This window comes from Oncorhynchus gorbuscha, linkage group LG22 (genome assembly GCF_021184085.1).
Source record: "Oncorhynchus gorbuscha isolate QuinsamMale2020 ecotype Even-year linkage group LG22, OgorEven_v1.0, whole genome shotgun sequence".
Taxonomy (NCBI): Eukaryota; Metazoa; Chordata; class Actinopteri; order Salmoniformes; family Salmonidae; genus Oncorhynchus; species Oncorhynchus gorbuscha.
The window spans coordinates 30,785,808-30,805,556 of NC_060194.1; the positions used below are offsets into that span (position 1 = coordinate 30,785,808).

The 19,749-nt window shown below is 44.0% G+C and overlaps 1 protein-coding gene across 1 annotated transcript in view; it reads right to left on the reverse strand.

Moving 5' to 3' along the window:
• Positions 1-288: 288 nt before the first annotated feature.
• npc1 (Niemann-Pick disease, type C1) overlaps positions 289-19,749 on the reverse strand; it is a 30,390-nt gene continuing 10,929 nt past the window's right edge. The window contains exons 6-25 of the mRNA XM_046321676.1: positions 19,248-19,497; positions 18,867-18,949; positions 18,353-18,723; positions 17,895-18,121; positions 17,559-17,659; positions 17,052-17,154; positions 16,718-16,907; positions 16,173-16,355; positions 15,906-16,020; positions 13,412-13,539; positions 10,330-10,464; positions 10,102-10,191; positions 9,793-9,983; positions 9,410-9,525; positions 8,922-9,051; positions 8,478-8,663; positions 3,471-3,702; positions 3,171-3,284; positions 2,445-2,607; positions 289-2,225 (exon numbers count right to left, since the gene is read on the reverse strand). Coding sequence (XP_046177632.1) covers positions 2,143-2,225; positions 2,445-2,607; positions 3,171-3,284; positions 3,471-3,702; positions 8,478-8,663; positions 8,922-9,051; positions 9,410-9,525; positions 9,793-9,983; positions 10,102-10,191; positions 10,330-10,464; positions 13,412-13,539; positions 15,906-16,020; positions 16,173-16,355; positions 16,718-16,907; positions 17,052-17,154; positions 17,559-17,659; positions 17,895-18,121; positions 18,353-18,723; positions 18,867-18,949; positions 19,248-19,497 — 3,191 coding nt within the window. The 3' untranslated portion in view covers positions 289-2,142. The remainder of the gene's footprint in view (positions 2,226-2,444; positions 2,608-3,170; positions 3,285-3,470; positions 3,703-8,477; positions 8,664-8,921; positions 9,052-9,409; positions 9,526-9,792; positions 9,984-10,101; positions 10,192-10,329; positions 10,465-13,411; positions 13,540-15,905; positions 16,021-16,172; positions 16,356-16,717; positions 16,908-17,051; positions 17,155-17,558; positions 17,660-17,894; positions 18,122-18,352; positions 18,724-18,866; positions 18,950-19,247; positions 19,498-19,749) is intronic.

Below are 19,749 nucleotides of genomic sequence, written 5' to 3' on the forward strand. Positions count from 1 at the left end.
ATATAAACGTGAGCCCTCAAATTGGCAGTAAATGTAAAGCATTGAAACTACCATGTTAGACCACATCCACCTGAAGTGAGGAAATACTGCATAACAACTGTAGCCTTACAGACGGATGAAAAATAGGTCAATACCGTTAGTCGGGAGAGGTAGTTCCAGACACAGCAGACAGCTACTCTGATATCTGGCTCCACAATGTGGTCACTTTGTACATAACCATCAACCAGGCTGTTTCTTGTGAACATCTATTCTATTGTGTGAGGTTACTCAAATAAGGCACACATGAGATATTAGTAAGTGATTTATTCCCCCCCCCAAAAAAAAAATCAGAGAAATCTATAGTGGTGCATCTTTTCCACAACACCACTAGGAGGTTCTACTGCACATTACATTTCATCTGTCAAGACCGAGTTACAATGCAGCCCACACAATAAAATAGTTAAAAATTAAGATTTTCACTCAAGACTGGTTACAATATTACAACATTGTGCATCTCTTTTCCAGCACCAATGCACAACATTGTCAAAAATCATGTCTGTCACAAACATTTAGAGCCACTAGTTGCCCTATAATAACCATTACGTTAATATCTAGGCTCAGCCTTACATTCTGAAGTACTACAGACAACTGGACACTAACCTTAACTGTAAGCAAAAACATCACTTCAAAATAGGGAGTCAGCCTAAGCTCACTACAATATCAACCAAAAAAAGAAAGAATAACTACTGTACTCCTTGGCCTAGAAAACCTCAGTACTTAGACTGACCTCTGGGCCCGTATTCACTGATCTAGAATCAGTTCTGCTTTTTCGATCATAATTAAATAGACAAGGGGACCCTGATCCGAGATCAGCACTCTTACTCTGAGTCGCTTTGTGAATACGGACCCCTGGCTATAGGAATACAGTGTCACACAATATTGTTATTATAACATGAATAAAATTACCTCAATCCAACTGGTAAAGTGTTCAGTAACTGTGGAACCATAGAAATATAATTACAGAATTATAGTTATTGTGTTTCTGTGTGGATTACGAACACATCCAAGGTAAAACAAATTCTTTAAATATTTTTCATTATTAGTTACATTACAGTGTAAATCGGTACAGTATACATCAATGAATCGTCATATCAAATAGCTATCCTCAGAGAAGTCAACCTTTGCATATATCACTCTCTTTACACATAGTACTTAGCTAATCCCAATACAAAAAAAAACACTGGCTGGTTTCACAACTATTGATCCCCAAAAGAAACTAAAGGGTAGCATCGGTTTTATTATCCAAACTAGAAGGTTGTGAGAGTTGAAGTTTCTCCTAATGTCACACTGTGTTGAGAGAGAATACAGTATACGTCATCGTATCGCTGTTGATTTCGGGGGGTATTCTAGGTTAGTGAAATGAGTTGTGTTCATTTGGCACCAAACAGAAGGGAGAAAAACAGGGAGGGACTACCTGGGCCCACAAAGCGTCTTCAGAGTAGGAATAGTGATCATTTTGACACTGCTGCTACTCGCTGTTTATTATCTATGCAGTCACTTTAACCCTCCTACATGTACAAATGACTTGGACTAACCTGTACACTGACTCTGTAGCGGTACCCCCTCAGTATTGTTATTTTAGTGTGCTTTTACTTTAGTTTATTTAGTCAATATTTTCTTAACACTGTATTGTTGGTGAAGGGCTTGTCAGTAAGTGTTTCATGGTAAGTTCTACTACACCTGTTATATTCGGAGCATGTGACTAAAAACATTTGATGATTTTGATCTAGGACCAGCTCCCACCTGTCAACGTAATCCTATTCAATGTGATCTAAAAGGCTAAACTGATCCTAAATCAGTACTGCTACTCTGAGATGCTTTGTGAATTTAGGCCCTGGACTTTTGCCACTGTGTGCACTATTGCATAACACCCAGAATTGCCCTTGAGAATTAAATTGGCGAAAAGAAGCATTTGAGAAGGCCTCTGACAGACACCGCACACTGTTATTCCTGAGTTGCATCCCTGCGATATGCTGCGTAGGGAATGGTTGATGAGTGTGTCAATAATCATAGAAACAGCTGCTCCTGTCACACTGAGTCACCCCACACAGTCTCTCCCAGACCAGACAGACTGGTTAGTTGGTTCATACCATTGTCCTGTCTCTAGAAGTTGAGGAGGCGTTCCCTTTCTGTGCCGGCGTAGCGTTTGTTGGCTGCAAACACCTTGGCCTTGTTCACCGAAGGACCTGAGGCGAGAGACAGATGGTGTCATTTTTTCAAAGGCATAATCGTTAAGGACTTTTGAGAGGCACAACATACTCCAGTGTTAAGCAAACCTTCATCTCAAGGCACACTTCCTTTTGTTGATAGAGGGTGCTAGTGAGCTTAGAGAAGTGCTATAGTGTGCTGTTAGGAAGGGGAATTATATGGGAGGTGAAATTCCACACAAACCACACCATGCGTACCTGCATAGCTGAGCAGCACAGGGAGGAAGATGAGTCCGTGCGTGGCCCCCAGCAGCACCATGGCCAGGTACATGCGGAAGTAGAAGATCTGGAAGATCTGGGACTTGGACAGAGCCAGGATCAGGATGCCTCCAAACTTAGTCAAAGTGATGCCACTGAACACCTGGGAGAAGAGGAGCCATGGTTTAGTTATATTCTGCTGGTCAGCATTCCCTCCAGTCAATAATGAGTAAAATAACCAGTTTCTAAAAACCTGAGTAAAACAAGGAAGTAATTTCTACTTTTCTAGATATTCCATTCATGCCAAGAATTCAATTTTACTCCACAGTTCATTTTGCAATACTATTTTTGCATGTCAGATATACTGCTATTTCAGAATTATTGGGCAAAGGATGAACTAAATGCTTTTCTTAAAAATAATATTCAGACAGTGTGACATTTCTATGGACAGAATACAGCGTTCCAGTCTGTGGTGAACTACAAAAGTAGAGCTGAGGTCTATTCATTAGTCCTATTCCGTTGCAAAACATTTTGCCTGGTGCAAACTGTCTTGCAACCTAAACACTTTACCGTTTACTCCAGATACCACACGGAAGCAAACAGAACACAACATGAAGGGACCTACCGGAATTTGTCCTATCAAAACAATCGTTTAAGTTGCGAACCGTTTTACAGACAAAACATTTTGCAATGGAATCCAACTAATGAATAAACCCCTGTACTTACTGAGCTGCCCATGTGGGCCAGAGCCTCCTCAGCCCTCTCCACCCTGGTACTCTTCATACTGATGGAGAAGGCCCTCACTATGTGACTGCAGAACTCCACAGAGATACCACAGCTCTGCAACACACACAAACAATTAATAGACTGGGAATACTGGGCTGTGTCCACAACAAAGAGTTCTCTGCATCCTCTTGGAGTCAAAATGTGGCAATAAAAAATAACTACCAAAACAACTGAAATATGCCAAGTTACATGAAGACATGATGTTAAAACCAACTGCTATCAGCCTGTTTATTCACTCACCATGACAAGGTTGACGAGGGACACAGCATTGAGGCTGATGTCCCAGAGCCACATGACCCCGAACATGTTGACCAGGATCATGGCGATGGTGATGCTGACCAGCACTCCTGACCACAGCTCAAAGCCCAGCAGCACAGTGGTAACCACAAAAATGGCCGCCAGCGACACGCCCAGCTGGAAGACCGTGTCGTAGGCTATGGTCAGGTACTGCTCATAGAACACGTAGAACACACTGGAGGGAAAACAGCGGTTACAGTTAAAGACTAAACTAATTCAACATGACTGTATTACAGGATGTAGAAAGCTACATGTTGTGAAGTGTGTATTTAAAGAGGAACAACATTCATTGCCCTAGTTGTGGCCACTCACAACACTGAAAAAATATTTGACAAAGAAGCATCAAAAAAACAGGGCATTTGACTGGCCAGAATACATAGATTTCACCTTTCAGACTGGCCTTTCAAATCAAATCAAATTATATTAGTCACATGCGCCGAATACAACAGGTAGATCTTAGTGAAATGCTTACTTATGAGCCCCTAATCAACAATGCAGTTAAACAAAAAAATTGGGATAAGAATAACAAATACAAGTAACAAGTAATTAAAGAGCAGTAGTAAAATAACAATAGCGAGACTATATACAGAGGGGAACTGGTACAGAGTCAATGTGCGGGAGCACCGGTTAGTTGAGGTTATATGTACATGTAGGTAGAGTTAAAGTGACTATGCATAGATGCCAACAACAGAGACTAGCAGCGGTGTAAAAGAGGGGGGGGGGGGGCAATGCAAATAGTCTGGGTAGCCACTTCATTAGCTGTTCTGGAGTCTTATGGCTCGGGGGTAGACGCTGTTTAGAAACCTCTTGGACCTAGACTTGGCACTTCGGTACCGCTTGCCATGCGGTAGCAGAAAGAACCGTCTATGACCTAGGGTGGATGGAGTCCGACAATTTAGGGCCTTCCTCTGACACCACCTGGTATAGAGGTCCTGGATGGCAGGAAGCTTGGCCCCAGAGATGTACTGGGCCGTTCGCACTAGCCTCTGTAGTGCCTTGCGGTCGGAGGCCAAACAGTTGCCATACCAGGCAGTGATGCAACCAGTCAGGATGCTCTCGATGTTGAAGCTGTAGAACCTTTTGAGAAATCGGAGGACCCATGTCAAATCTTCAGTCTCCTGAGGGGAAATAGGTTTTGTCGTGCCCTCTTCACGACGGTCTTAGTGTGCTTGGACCATGTTAGTTTGTTGATGATGTGGACACCAAGGAACTTGAAGCTCTCAACCTGCTCCACTGCAGCCCCGTCGATGAGAATGGGGGCTTGCTCGGTCCTCCTTTTCCTGTCCCCAATCACCTCCTTTGTCTTGATCACGTTGAGGGAGAGGTTGTTGTCTTGGCACCACACGGCCAGGTCTCTGACCTCCTCCCTATAGGCTGTCTCATCTTTGTCAGTGAGCAGGCCTACCACTGTTGTGTCATCGGCAAACTTAATGGTGTTGGAGTCATGCCTAGCCATGAAGTCATGAGTGAACAGGGAGTACAGGAGGGGACTGAGCACACACCCCTGAGGGGCGGCCCAGGAAGTCCAGGATCCAGTTGCAGAGGGAGGTGGTCCCAAGGTCCGTAGCTCATTAATGAGCTGAGGGCACTATGGTGTTGAACGCTGAGCTGTAGGAATGGCATTCTCATAGGTGTTCCTTTTGTCCAAAACATGTTGGCATTACAGACTCAGACATGACCAGGATGGAGGTTGAAAATATCAGTAAAGATACTTGCCAGTTGGTCAGACAGGGAGAGGTTGCATGCTCACAGTACGTCCTGGTAATCCGTCTGGCCCTGCGGCCTTGTGAATTGACCTGTTTAAAGGTCTTACTCACGTTGGCTGCGAAGAGTGTGATCACACAGTCTTCCAGAACAGCTGGTGCTCTCATGCATGTTTCAGTGTTATTTGCCTCAAAGCGAGCATAGAAGTAGTTTAGCTTGTCTGGTATGCTCGTGTCACTGGGCAGCTCTCGGCTGTGCTTCACTTTGTAGTCTGTAATGGTTTGCAAGCCCTGCCACATCCGATAAACATCAGAGCTGGTGTATTAGGATTCGATCTCAGTCCTGTATTGACGCTTTGCCTGTTTGATGGTTCGTTGGAGGGCATAGCAGGATTTCTTATAAGCTTCCGGGTTAGAGTCCCGCTCCTTGAAAGCGGCAGCTCTAGCCTTTAGCTCAGTGCGGATGCTGCCTATAATCCATGGCTTCTGGTTGGGGTATGTACGTACAGGTCACTGTGGGGACGATGTCATGCACTTATTGATGAAGCCAATGACTGAAGTGGTGTACTCCACAATGCCATCGGAGGAATCCCGGAACATATTCCAGTCTGTGCTAGCAAAACAGTCCTGTAGTTTAGTATCTGCTTCATCTGACCACTTTTTTATTGATGTAGTCACTGGTGCTTCCTGCCTTTTTGCTTGTAAGCAGGTATCAGGAGGATAGAATTCTGGTCAGATTTGCCAAATGGAGGGCGAAGGAGAGCTTCTCTGTGTGTGGAGTAAAGGTGGTCTAGAGTGTTTTTCCCCTCTGGTTGTACATTTGACATGCGTTCTCTCCACTGGCTTCCAGTTGAAGCTCGCATCCGCTACAAGACCATGGTGCTTGCCTACGGAGCTGTGAGGGGAACGGCACCTCAGTACCTCCAGGCTCTGATCAGGCCCTACACCCAAACAAGGGCACTGCGTTCATCCACCTCTGGCCTGCTCGCCTCCCTACCACTGAGGAAGTACAGCTCCCGCTCAGCCCAGTCAAAACTGTTCGCTGCCCTGGCCCCCCAATGGTGGAACAAACTCCCTCACGACGCCAGGACAGCGGAGTCAATCACCACCTTCCGGAGACACCTGAAACCCCACCTCTTTAAGGAATACCTAGGATAGGATAAGTAATCCCTCTCACCCCACCCCCCCTAAGTTTTAGATGCACTATTGTTAAGTGACTGTCCCACTGGATGTCATAAGGTGAATGCACCAATTTGTAAGTCGCTCTGGATAAGAGCGTCTGCTAAATGACTTAAATGTAATGTAAATGGATAGAAATTTGGTAAAACGGATTTAAGTTTTCCTGCATTAAAGTCCCCGGTTACTAGGAGTGCCGCCTCTGGGTCAGCATTTTCTTTTTTATTTATGGCGGAAAACAGCTCATTCAATGCTTTCTTAGTGCCAAGCCTCAGTCCGTCGTGGAATGTAACCAGCTACGAAGAATACAGATGAAAACTCTAGGTCGATGCTGTGTTTAAATGCACTATACGGGTGGCGCAGTGGTCTAGGGCACTGCATAGCAGCGCTAGCTGTGCAACCAGAGACTCTGGGTTCTCGCCCAGGCTGTCGCAGCCGGCCACGACCGGGAGGTCCGTGGGGCGACGCACAATTGGCCTAGCGTCGTCCGGGTTAGGCCGGTAGGGATATCCTTGTCTCATCGCGCACCAGCGACCCCTGTGGCGGGCCGGGCGCAGTGCGCGCTAAAAATAAATGCACTATACAACTCCTCTCTAACCCTTAAAACAGGAAGTGTAGTAAATATAAACAGGAGTGGCCATAAAACTTAGATGCCAAGGTCAAACAAGAGAAGAACTGTGTTACAATGGCATTATTCTTTATCACCTTACACTGTGTATAAGACAGTAGTTTTGGAATTGTTAGTTAGATTACTTGTTGGTTATTGCTGCATTGTCGGAACTAGAAGCACAAGCATTTCGCTACACTCGCATTAACTTCTGCTAACCATGTGTATGTGACAAATCAAATTTGATTTGAGCCATAACAACATGTTAGTAGTTATCCATGTCTGACTAACTTCACCTTTTATGGTTATTTTAAGGAACAAAGACCCTGGACTTTGAGTCCTAAGAGACCACAAAATGTAACAGCTTTCAGAGCCGGTTCATTTAGCAAGATAAATCAAGAACTCAGAAACAGTGAGCATCTATCCCACTAGTGACAATAGTTTCTCCTCATGCGAGAACATTTTAGCAGGTTAGAGTTTTGTAGTGATCACTCTGCAGAGTGATCACTAGCTAGCACAGCCACAAAGTCTTTCAATCTGATTTTAAACTTAACCAAACTGCTGACCCTTGACTCTCAGTTCTATTACATTACACATAAAACTAATTGGAAGAAGGCGTTTTCTGTACGGTGGAGTTATGTTAGGTCTGAACATTAACACGGACCGCTTGCGGTACAGGAACCGTATCATTCATAGCAGCGAGAAATAATAATCATTTAAAAAAGGTTAATTAATACACCATTGTAGGGTTCCCACCCGGCCATATCTCCATGTTACAGCATTTGTTTACGGAAGACAGATGGAAGAGAGTCGACCACCTGTGATAATTATCTATTTAGTGTGCTCCGAACAACTGTGTGGAAGCATAACTGGGAAAGAAGTGTAGCTTGGAGGCTCCACAGATCTGTAACTGTTACAGTAAGTGGATCTTTTTATTAGATTTTCTCTCGCTGATGAAAGGGCCATATGTTTCGAAAGCCGTATCGCAAGCGCTGATTACTGACGTTTCTAAACATAACACAGGGACGAGATTGTAGTTCACATGAGCCAATCGTGGGTGAAGCGGAGGGCTGAAACTGTAGGGAGAAGGCAGAATGCCACCTAGAGTTTGAGAGCTATGCTAACCCTAACCTTAAATTTAACCCAAAATACCAATTTTTGTTTTTATGAATTGTTACAATACAGCCAACTTTGACTTCACAGCTGGTTTACCTAAGGAGAAATCACCCAGTTCTGCCTCCAGGACAAGACTCATGATAATAAAAGGACAATTATTGTCAACCTGCAAGATTTTTACCAGTGACTTTTATAGCAACAGGTAAGCCAGTGATACTGACCCTTTGCAGGAAAAGCCTCACCCTTTTAAGTGAGGGTGATATGGAAACAACACTGGAGCAGATAATAACTCCTATTTGAGTGAGATAACAGGAATCTTTAACTAACATAGGAGTTAGCCTAGTTTACCTGTAGGGGAAGACTTTGTGTCCCATGGCGGTTGTGATGTTGTCAGCCAGCACACGGGCCATCTTCATGGCGTCTATAAAGTCAGGTGAGTCCTTGAGGATGGTGTGGTAGGTCATGAAGTAGGTGGCCCCCACAGACGTGGCGTTCCCCTTTAGAACCACCGCTGAACTGTAGGCCGCATGACCACTACAGGACCACAAAGACCAAGTTAGAGACAGAAAGAGTAATTCAGTTAAAAGGAATTTCAATTCCCTTAAACTGAATGATTCATTTGGAAATGTAAGCGTTCATAGACAATTCTATCAGAGCTGTGGTGAAAAGCAAAAGTGAAAAGTAAAGATTCAGACGAGTGGTTTTACCATCAATTCAAACCCCAAATCCAATACTTCTCAACACACAATCCTTTATGAGCCATACCTGGATTGCCAAAAACACAATAATTACCCTTTCCCACACTTGACGTTAGGGTTGTCTGACAGGAACATGGGGAGGAAGTTCATGAATTCCTGTTCCGTAGGCCTCAGCTTTCCACTGGAGTTCATGGGGCGGCAATGCACACACGACGTGTCCACCACTGATGAGACAAATAGGTACTTCAATACAATATTTTTATAACATCAAATTACAAAGAAAATTGCAGAAGGCCCCAGAAGAGTTGTAATATCTTCAGTGTGTGTGTGTGTGTGTGTGTGTGTGTGTGTGTTACCTGAGGCATTGCAGAAGGCCCCAGAAGAGTTGTAATATCTTCAGTGTGTGTGTGTGTGTGTGTGTGTGTGTGTGTGTGTGTGTGTGTGTGTGTGTGTGTGTGTGTGTGTGTGTGTTACCTGAGGCATTGCAGAAGGCCCCAGAAGAGTTGTAATATCTTCAGTGTGTGTGTGTGTGTGTGTGTGTGTGTGTGTGTGTGTGTGTGTGTGTGTGTGTGTGTGTGTTACCTGAGGCATTGCAGAAGGCCCCAGAAGAGTTGTAATATCTACAGCAGGAGGACTGAGGCTTGACCCAGTCAAAGTAATCATCCAGCCACGACGACGGGTTGAATCCTATAGTGGTGCTGGGGGACAATAACATGGAGAGTATTTGATCCTTTTCTATTGGAAGATATTCAAGAAAGTCTCATAATTCCTTCAAACAAGAAGGTTATTTGTCAATGAGTTCACTGCTATAACAACAGCAGCTAAACCCAGAGTTCTAGTCACCCTGTTTGAGCTAGACTGACTTCACAGCATAATACTGATGTCAACATGCAGTCCAAAGGTTGCTGTTGCTTCACTCACTAGTTGCTGTAAGGGAGGCGTGTGTGAGTGTGTGTGTCACTCACTAGTTGCTAATGAGAGATGCTGTGTAGACCTGTTGGATCAGAGAGTTATTGTTGCAGCCCACCCCTCCACACACAGAGTTCTGGCCCTCCAGACTCAGGTAGTCATGGCCATCCTCCACCACGAAGTAGACCGGAGGACCCGTGTGGAGGTACGTACTCAGGTTCTTAAAGTAGTCCAGCACGTACGAGTCCTATAGGATGGGAGATTCAATAGAGATGTCCAGCATGAGCCAATGTATCAAAACTAAGAGCACAACACCAAATGTCATTAGCCCACTGAGTGGGGCTGGTGGGGTTAGACATACTTACATCAGGCATGGAGAGCTTCTGGTCCAGTCCAATCTCTACCTTATTGGTGACAGCAATACTGAAGGACAGCAGCCCCACAAACACAGCCACCTGTCCAAGAAGAGGAGACATTAAAGACACACTATGTTTACATCAATTGTTGGCTTAAATGCTGGCTCTATTGTACATTTACATTCAAATCTGAGTACCAGCACTCGTTGTGGATGAAGAGGGCGTAGATCTACTCACCACTATGGGTCTGACCCACTCCTTGAGGATGAAGGGGGCGTAGATATTCTTGAAGAAGCGGAACAGGAAGCCATCAGTCTTCCCCTCCTTCCCCTCTGGCAGCGTCACACAGCACATAATGTCCAGACGATTCTCCTGGCAACGTAACACAACATGTTCATTCTTGAAGCACAGGAGAATGATACAAGTTATTGCGTTAACGCTAGTCAATGGCTCCAAAAATGACCTTCAACTTCCTTCAAACTGCACACAGAAACTTAAATTACATTCATGAGTTTCTCAACCATTTGAAAGCATGTGAATGCATCCAACTGGTATTTCTAACTTCACAACTGGTAAATTCCAACCTCCCACGTGGTTACGAATGCAGGAGAAGGCCCCAAGGACCCAATTAGTAAAACAGGTATTGAGAATTTACTTCCATATTAGACTCCAGTGTCTCGATCTGAAAAATCTGGATCCCTACAAATCAGCTGGGCTAGACAATCTCGACCCCCTCTTCCTAAAATGATCCACCGCCATTGTCGCAAACCTTATTACTAGTCTGTTCAACCTCTTTCGTATCGTCTCAGATTCCTAAAGATTAGAAAGCGTCCGCAAAAATGCAAATGAATTACTTAATCATACAATGTGATTTTCTGGATTTTTGTTTTAGATTCCGTCTCTCACAGTTTAAGTGTACCTATGATAAAAATTACAGACCTCTACATGCTTTGTAAGTAGGAAAACCTGCAAAATCGGCAGTGTATCAAATACTTGTTCTCACCACTGTATATCACTTGTGTAAATTACTAAATTGTAATTACTTTGCAACTATTGGCCTATTTATTGCCTTACTTCATTTGAACACACTGTATATAGATTTTTCTATTGTGTTATTGACTGTATGTTTGTTTATCCCATGTGTAACTCTGTGTTGTTGCTTTTGTCGCACTGTTTTGGCCAGGTCGCAGTTGTAAATGAGAACTTGTTCTCAGCTGGCCTTCCTGGTTAAATAGAGGTGAAATCAAATAAAATTACAAATTAAAAAGTGACATCAGTGCACTGCTCATTTGAAGTAGGCTGTGATGTTCATGCTTAGCTGGGCATGACATGGTAATAATGAACCTAGGAGTTAGTGACAGAGAAACTGACAGATACTCTAGCAAGCCAACCCTACCCTAGTCCTGTGAGTCATCACCAGTCCTCTCAGAGGAACAGCAAATAGTGTGGAAGCATTTCTGGTCTTTAATCCCCAGCCAAACTCACCTCTTCGCACACCTGCTTCTGAGTAACCCCAAACCCTCCTCACGAGGCCCTCCGTGTCCGGTCTGGAGCGTGAAGTCACAAGCTTTTAGCAAGGCTAAAAGCCCTGGTCTGCCCTAGAAAGCCTATGTAAATTAAGATCGGCAGAATGGCTAAACAAAACTTGGAGATGGACATTTTGGGCTCTAAAATGTATTTATTACGATCATGTTGGATCCCCATAGTGAATTATTTGAAAGTTCACAGAGGATCACGTGCTGAGACAGACCAATCACGGGCCGGCAGGCTACGAGGAGGCTCCCGCCCTCATGAATGTGCACCTAAGGGTGTGTTTTGTGCTGTGCTTTTATCCTCTGTCTAATTCAAACGTTATCACGTTTAGTCTGTCATCACGGTTAGTGTAGTTGTATATACCTGTTATAATGTGTGATTTTATTGCTTTTTATCCTGCTGATTTTCTTGTGTATGTAAAGTGACTTTGGATGTCGTGAAAAGCTCTTAAAATCAAATATATTATTATCCAGATGAGAGCAAAGTCAACAAGCCTGTCAAGTGGGGCTGTGTCTATGGGGCTGATAGAGGATGACAGAGTGGAGAGCAGAGGATGACCGTATGACAGGGTTTACGTGCCTTTGAACAGGGTATGGTAGTAAGGGGCCAGGCGCACTAGTTTGAGTGTGTCAAGAACTGCAACGCCATTGGCTTTTCAAGCTCAACAGTTTCCTGTGTGTATCAAGAATGGTCCACCACCCAAAGGACATCCAGCAAACTTGACACAACTACGGGAAGTATTGGAGTCAACATGGGCCAGCATCCCCGTCGAATGCTTTCGACACCTTGGAGAGTTCATGCCCCTAAATTATTTGGGCTGTTCTGAGGGCAAAAAGGGGGGTGTGCAACTCAATATTAGGAAGGTGTCCTTAATGTTTTGTCCACTCAGTGTACACCGTATGTCTGAGGTCCTTCTGTAGCTCAGTTGGTAGAGCATGGCGCTTGTAACGCCAGGGTAGTGGGTTCGATCCCCAGGACCACCCATACGTAGAATGTATGCACACATGACTGTAAGTCGCTTTGGATAAAAGCGTCTGCTAAATGGCATATATATATATATATATTTATGATGACATAAGGATGCAGTTGCACAAATGATAAAGAAGTCTACAATCATATAAAAATACAGAATCAAGATAATGTATGTGAAGTCCACTCTTTTCTCATGGGGCAATCCAATCTAGCCTTACCGAGTTGGGATGGGTTGTTGTGATGGTAGCCCATTCACATTTCATTTCCCGGTGGAAGGCCCATGGCCACATGATACCTAGACTAGATAGGGTACTTATTAACTTTGCGCAAATTTGAGTTTGATTTTACAATGTTAGTCACCATGCCGGCATGTTCTGTATTTAACTGTACTAATCGGCAATGGAAAGAGTAATTTTCCTTTTTTCCAATAAATCAACCGTAATTCTGATTATCATAGTTATTATTTGCTTTTTTGTTTTCCAATGTTAACCTGGCTAAGTTTTAGGTAACGGTCAACTTTCAAATTAATCTTTGTACGCAAAGGTTTAACAGTAGGTGAGCATCAGGTTCAAATACATTAAAACTAGGTTGACTCTCTCAGGCAGGATGAAAATGACTACGTCGACCATGATCCTTTGCTAGTTACAACAACTTTCACCATGCCCCTTAGTGATTCTTTTGTGCCATTTAGACCTATTCAGCAACATGGCACGCTTCAAATTCAAATACCTCCGGCTTCATACGCCATTGGGAGTTTTCCATAGTCACGGCAGCACTATCACTATTTACTGGTTGTAATGTCCATGCGCCTCACCTCCTGCCTCTTGGCATCCAGGCCCAGCAGGCTGACGAAGCAGCTGATCTGTAGCAGAAAGTCAATGAACACAGCTAACCCAGCAAACAGGGAGAAGGTCCGCACCGCTGGCATAGTGGACAGGGCCCCTGGAGAAGAAAATAGTCGTTAACTCATTGACAGAGCTCCAGACTAAAGATTGTGGTTACAAAACATTTGCAGTCAATACTGAAATCCATAGAAAGGACCTAGCTGACATCTTCAATTATCTACATCTAGTGTGTTGAGACATACTACTTGGCTACATTATACAATATGTTTGATTGTTGTATAATGTATGATAATTGTAATTTGATGGTTGCGTATATTTGTCCTATTTTCGACATGTACACATGTATTAATACACGTGAGAATTGGAAATATTTTTTGTTAATTTTTTTATATCCCAACTCTCCCTGAGAAACCCTCAGAGGGTGGCATCAGAGCCAAGATCTGCCATTATCAGCGGCGACCATGGAGCAATTAGGGTTTAAGTGCCTTGCTCAATGGCACATGAACAGATTTTGCACCTTGTCAGCTCAGGGATTCGAACTAGTAACCTTTCGGTTACTGGCCCAACACACTAACGCTAGGCTACCTGCAGTCCTAAGTATGCCAAGTAGCGTGTCAACACTGAAGGCGTTAAGTGATTGAAGGTTACAGGTAGGGCTGTAGCAGTCACAAATACAGTGGCATTATCTTATAGAACAAAGACAAATAAAATAGAAAGGGCATTTAATCCAAACGACATGTAGGTATTCTGTGTTGAGCGATTAACAAAGAAACAGGTCCTCCTATATGCTTCATTTTGAGTTATTTATGGAACTTCAGTTGTGAAACAAACGTTGGGTTACATGTTTTGATTTTTAATACAGTCTAAGGATGCATGATGCAACTTTTTTCAAATCATCATCATTAGTCACATGAACTCTGCTTCATTTTAAGTGCAGGCTGTACACACTTAATCAGTCTCTCATTCACAATTTGACAAGCACTTGATAAATGCCTCAAATTTCTTGGCGGAATCCCCTTTGTGTGGCCATAATGCCCCTTGACAAAAAGTCTAGGCCTTTTGCGGCCAGTGGCCGTTGTGTCTCTGGGCTGAACGTAATAACTCTAATTTCGTTCTCCCTGAAGCACATCGCACTCACATAGCATTCCATCACGTGATCGGGTCTTTCTCACAGGCTACAAGTGAAGACAGACACATGCAGACGCGTCCTTATCCAATTCTGAGGTGCATATTGAAGACATTGGAAGAACTGCCACATTTACTTTGTCAGCCAACAAGTTGAGTAGGCCTAACGAACAGAAAAAGTACTAGCCTATGTCAATCTACTATCCCTCATAGCACAAAAGTTGACCAAATTTGAGATTTTTGCTTCCAACCGCCGTGTCTTTGTGAGACGCAGAGTAGGTGAACGGATGATCTCTGCATGTGTGGTTCCCACCGTGAAGCATAGAGGTGGTGTGATCGTGTCACCATTAAAGCACTGTCTGATTTATTTAGAATTCAGGGCACACTAAACCAGCATTGGTACCACAGCATTCTGCAGAAATACGCCACCCCATCTGGTTTGCGCTTAGTGGGACTATCATTTGTTTTTCAACAGGACAATGAGCTACCTCCAGGCTGTGTAAGTGTTATCTGACCAAGAAGGAGAGTGATGAATTATGACCCGGTCTCAACAAAGACACGACTTCAAACCAATGAGATGGTTTGGGATGAGTTGGACCACAGAGTGAAGGAAAATAAGCCAACAAGTGCACAGCATATGTGGGAACTCAATCAAGACTATTGGAAAAGCATTCCAGGTGAAGCTAGTTGAGAGAATGCCAAGAGTGTGCAAAGCTGTCATCAAGGTGGCTATTTTGAACAATCTCTGCACCCAAATAGCAAATGGAGGATGCTTTCCCATGGTTAATGTTCATGCCAGCAAGGCCTAGCCTATAGAAACCTGATGGGATCCACCTATTTTTAGTAGGGGCCTTCACCCAATTGAAAATTTTGCACAACATGAGCTCAAGGGCTTCTTTGAAGTGTTTGATTTGATTTTTGATTACACTTTATTTTAACCTTTATTTAACTAGGCAAGTCAGTTAAAAACAGATTCTTATTTTCAATGACGGCCTAGGAACAGTGGGTTTAGGGGCAGAACGACAGATTTGTACCTTGTCAGCTCGGGGATATGAACTTGCAACCTTTCGGTTACTAGTCCAATGCTCTAACCACTAGGCTACCCTGCCGCCCCATTGCATTGATGTCAGAGTGATTAGAGGGACAATAGAGTGCTGAGTACCAGGCAGTTAGCAAGTTTTGTAGGCTACTAATGACCATCAGCAGCAGAACTTGAAGAAGCCTAAAATATCGAAACTAAACAGTTAAGTAGAATTTGACTGCCTTCATGACTCGTGACCACTGGTGTGGCGGTAATATGGTCACCGTAACAGCCCTAGTTACAGGTCATTCTCATACCCAGGAAGAAAGCCACGGTCTCAGAGAAGGAGGAGAGGAACATGCTTGGAGCCACGTCTCCTAGGATACGGCCTATCTGCTGGTGCAGCTCTTCATGCGGCATCCGCTCATCCCTCTGCACAGCACAACACAACACACACAGGAGGTAAATACAGTGTGTGTGTGTTAAAAAAAAAAAAAAAAAGAGTCAACACTGGTATTCAAAACTATGTCCAATAAATCATGGTTAGTGTTGTCAGACAAGCATCAGGCAAGCATAATGCCTACCTGGTATGTCTGTACAATGATGAAGATGTTGTCGACGCCCACGGCCAACACCAGGAAGGGGATGACCTCGATGACGATGAGTGTGAGAGGGATGCCAGCGTAGCTGAAGATGCCCAGAGAACAGGCCACTGAGCTCAGCACGATCACAATGCCCGCTATGCCCAGGGAGATCTTAGAGTCCACCTGGGAAGGGACAAAGACAATGAGTTGCTCACATTTAAAATGTGTCATTTAGCAGACACTCATCATTTTTCTGACGTTTGAGTTACTGAATGCATTGTTCATTCCTTCTCAATGCTTTCGAAATTAGTTTTACAAACTCACACCGCAAACGATATGATCTTTGCAAACGAAACAGATTTCATGTTACTAAAGGAAATGGTGACAAGGTGAACAGCTGGACAATACACTATTGTAAAGTGAGTTAGTTGTCTCACCTGTATTCGTCTGAAGCTGTGGATATGCTCCAGAGCCAGGGAGATGTAGACGAACATCTTACTAAATTAAATAAACTATTATAATGTCTGAAGTTAGTTACTACTAACCAATACTCTCCTGAAGCTGTGGATATGTCCTAGCGCCAGGGAGATGTAGATGAACATTATAGCATAGCTGACCACGACAGTGCTGAGGTCACTTTCGCTCTCACGGTTGATCTCGTCCTCAATGCTCCTCTCAGAGTTGAAGGAGATGGTCAGGTTGGGGTTTGTATAGTTCTTCAGGAATCTGATGAATCTGGAAACAGAGACATGGAGGGTTGTGTTAGTGCAATGGCAACTCATGGCACAAAACCAAACCATTTTTGACTTATGAAATTAATTTAGTCTATACACTAGCATCTGAAGGTTGATAGCTAAAAAGTATGAGCTTAATGCTCACTCTTTTTCCCAGGCCAGAGCTTTCCCCAGCTTGACAGTGTCGTTATGGTAGTTGTTGACAGGGAACGTGATCACTAGAGCTGTGGCGTTGTTGTAGTTGGTTGCTACAGTGGGGAAGAAAGATGCAAATATGTCATGGTCAGGGAATTTGTGTTGACAGTAGACAAACTATAGTAAATCAATACAGAAGATACTGAAGGATAGCAGATCCAAGAGATTCAAAGCTGCAAACAGTCCGAGACAGCGAATTACACCCAATTACCACAAAAAATGTGGTCTCTCTGCATAATAAAAACTATAAAATAAAACTACAAAACATTTGTGCTTAAACTGACTATATAAAAGGAGTTATGTAATAAAGTTAACTTGTCAGTGCTAAAAATGCTTTTCCCAATTCAAGCATACAATTAAACATACCCACAGAAAAAGCAGCACAAAATAGAAAGGTATATTGCCCACTGACTAGTACATTCTATTTCTTTGTGTGATGATGTACATGTATCCTCACCATCATAGCCTCCCAGGACCAGCCAGGGGAAGATGGGGCCTCCGTAGGTGCCCAGGCAGGGATCGTGGAGCAGACTGGTGTCATTGAGGGACGCTGGGGCACTGACACAGGAGAGACAGAGCAAATGCTTTAAGAACTCTGAGGTAATATACACAAATCTATGACTACTATTCACCATTTACAGCTATGAGTATATACTTGCTGAAGGGAAATGAGGAGCAAGAAAGGAGTTGAGTTGAGAGTTAGAGAGGAACTCCAACTAGTATAACCTCATGAATTCAGCAGCATTCCGCAGATGCAGATGTCACAAGAGAATGTATTCAGAGGGCCACTCACCTGACACAGTAGAGGAAGTGTGTGTGGTAGTCTGCATAGACGTAGAAGTCATCTCCTATGCTATGGTCCAGCTGTTTGTGACTGTTCTGGAAGTAGTTGAGAACACTGAGGATGGTACAGTTGTCGTTGTATGGGGCCAGTGGGGCCAAGCAGATATCCTTTAGGGTCACATTCTGGTCCCCATATGAGGCCACTATGTTCTCTATGTCCGTCTGGAGATCCAACACCTGAGAGATGAGTGATTGTGGAAAATTGAGAGAGAAAAACAAACTAAACAAACTAAAGCTATAAAATGTCACATCAGAACTAAGGCAAGGCCCAAAGATGCCTTCCTGAATTGGTCTACAAGAGAGCGAATATATTGTCCAGAACCAATAATCCCATTGAAAATGTTACAACAATTCCATCTGAAAGTATCAATCAATCACCACCCAGCCCAGTTCCTCTACCTAACCCACCTGGTGGAGGACGTCCTTGTCCAGGGGGGCTCCGAAGGGCACGGGATCCCCCGCGGGGTACGGGGAGTAAGAGGATTCTGACTGCAATGTGGTGGTGATGATGAGCTGCTCTGCCCTGAAGAAGGGTCCAAAGTGGCTGTCAAAGTAGTCCTTCTCCTGCCTAGCCTGGCTGCTGGGCGAGGACCACAGCTCCACAGGGTCTGTGGTGATCTTCATGTAGACCAGGCCCCCTGAGCAGGCAGCCACTATGATCAGGCTGCCCAGGATGACCAAGAGGGGCTGCCGTACGCAAAACGAGCCCCAGCGGGTAAAGAGGTAACGCAGGGCGTTCTCGAAGTGCTCGCCCAACGTCTCGCCACACGACGCATCCACTGAGAGAGAGAGAGAGGGAAGACAGGAGGTTACAGGTCAGATCGTAGCAAGAACAGGTTTGTAGCTGTATCTTACTGAATATTGTACTTGGTTATTTTCCAATATGAGACAGAGTCAGATCTCATGCCAAATAAAAGAGTACCTTGATCAATGCTGTCATTGTTCAGAGAGTGAGGGTTATTGCTGTCCAATATTGGGCCATACTCAGACTCAATTCTCCTTTTTCTGAATAAGAAATAAGAGAAAGAGACAAGCATTACATACAGCTCCAAAATGGCACTGAATAGACAAGCATTACATACAGCTCCAAAATGGCACCGAATAGACAAGCATTACATACAGCTCCAAAATGGCACTGAATAGACAAGCATTACATACAGCTCCAAAATGGCACTGAATAGACAAGCATTACATTCTGCTCCAAAATGACACTGAATAGACAAGCATTACATACAGCTCCAAAATGGCACTGAATAGACAAGCATTACATTCTGCTCCAAAATCAGTGCCCCTCAGTTATCACCTGTAGCACCAGGTGCCGATCACAGTTCCCATGAAGACAAGGAGGAAGGCCATGTAGGAGATCCACATGATGAGGACCATAGCGCCGATGCCCAGGATGGTCCATGGTGGGGGCAGGGGAGGGGGGACAGGCTGGGGGCCACAGGCCGGGCTACAGTCCTGGCAGGAGCAGGGACCAGAGCCATCCTCCAGAGCCTCCGTACAGTCGTATGTCTTGTTGTTCATGGGGCTCATACCGGATACTGACACGTCTGGAGGGGTGGGGGTGGTACGAGGATGTTGAGTTATTTGTTGTGATCATTAAAAACTAAAGAAGAAAGCATTAGGCATAAGTACTCAATATTGTGTTAATGTACGTATTACATACACTGACCAAAAATATAAAACGCAACATGTAAAGTGTTGGCCCCATGTTTCATGAGCTGAAATAAAAGATCTCTGAAATAGTCCATATTTCTCTCAAATGTGAACAAATTTGTTTACATCCCTGTTAGTGAATATTT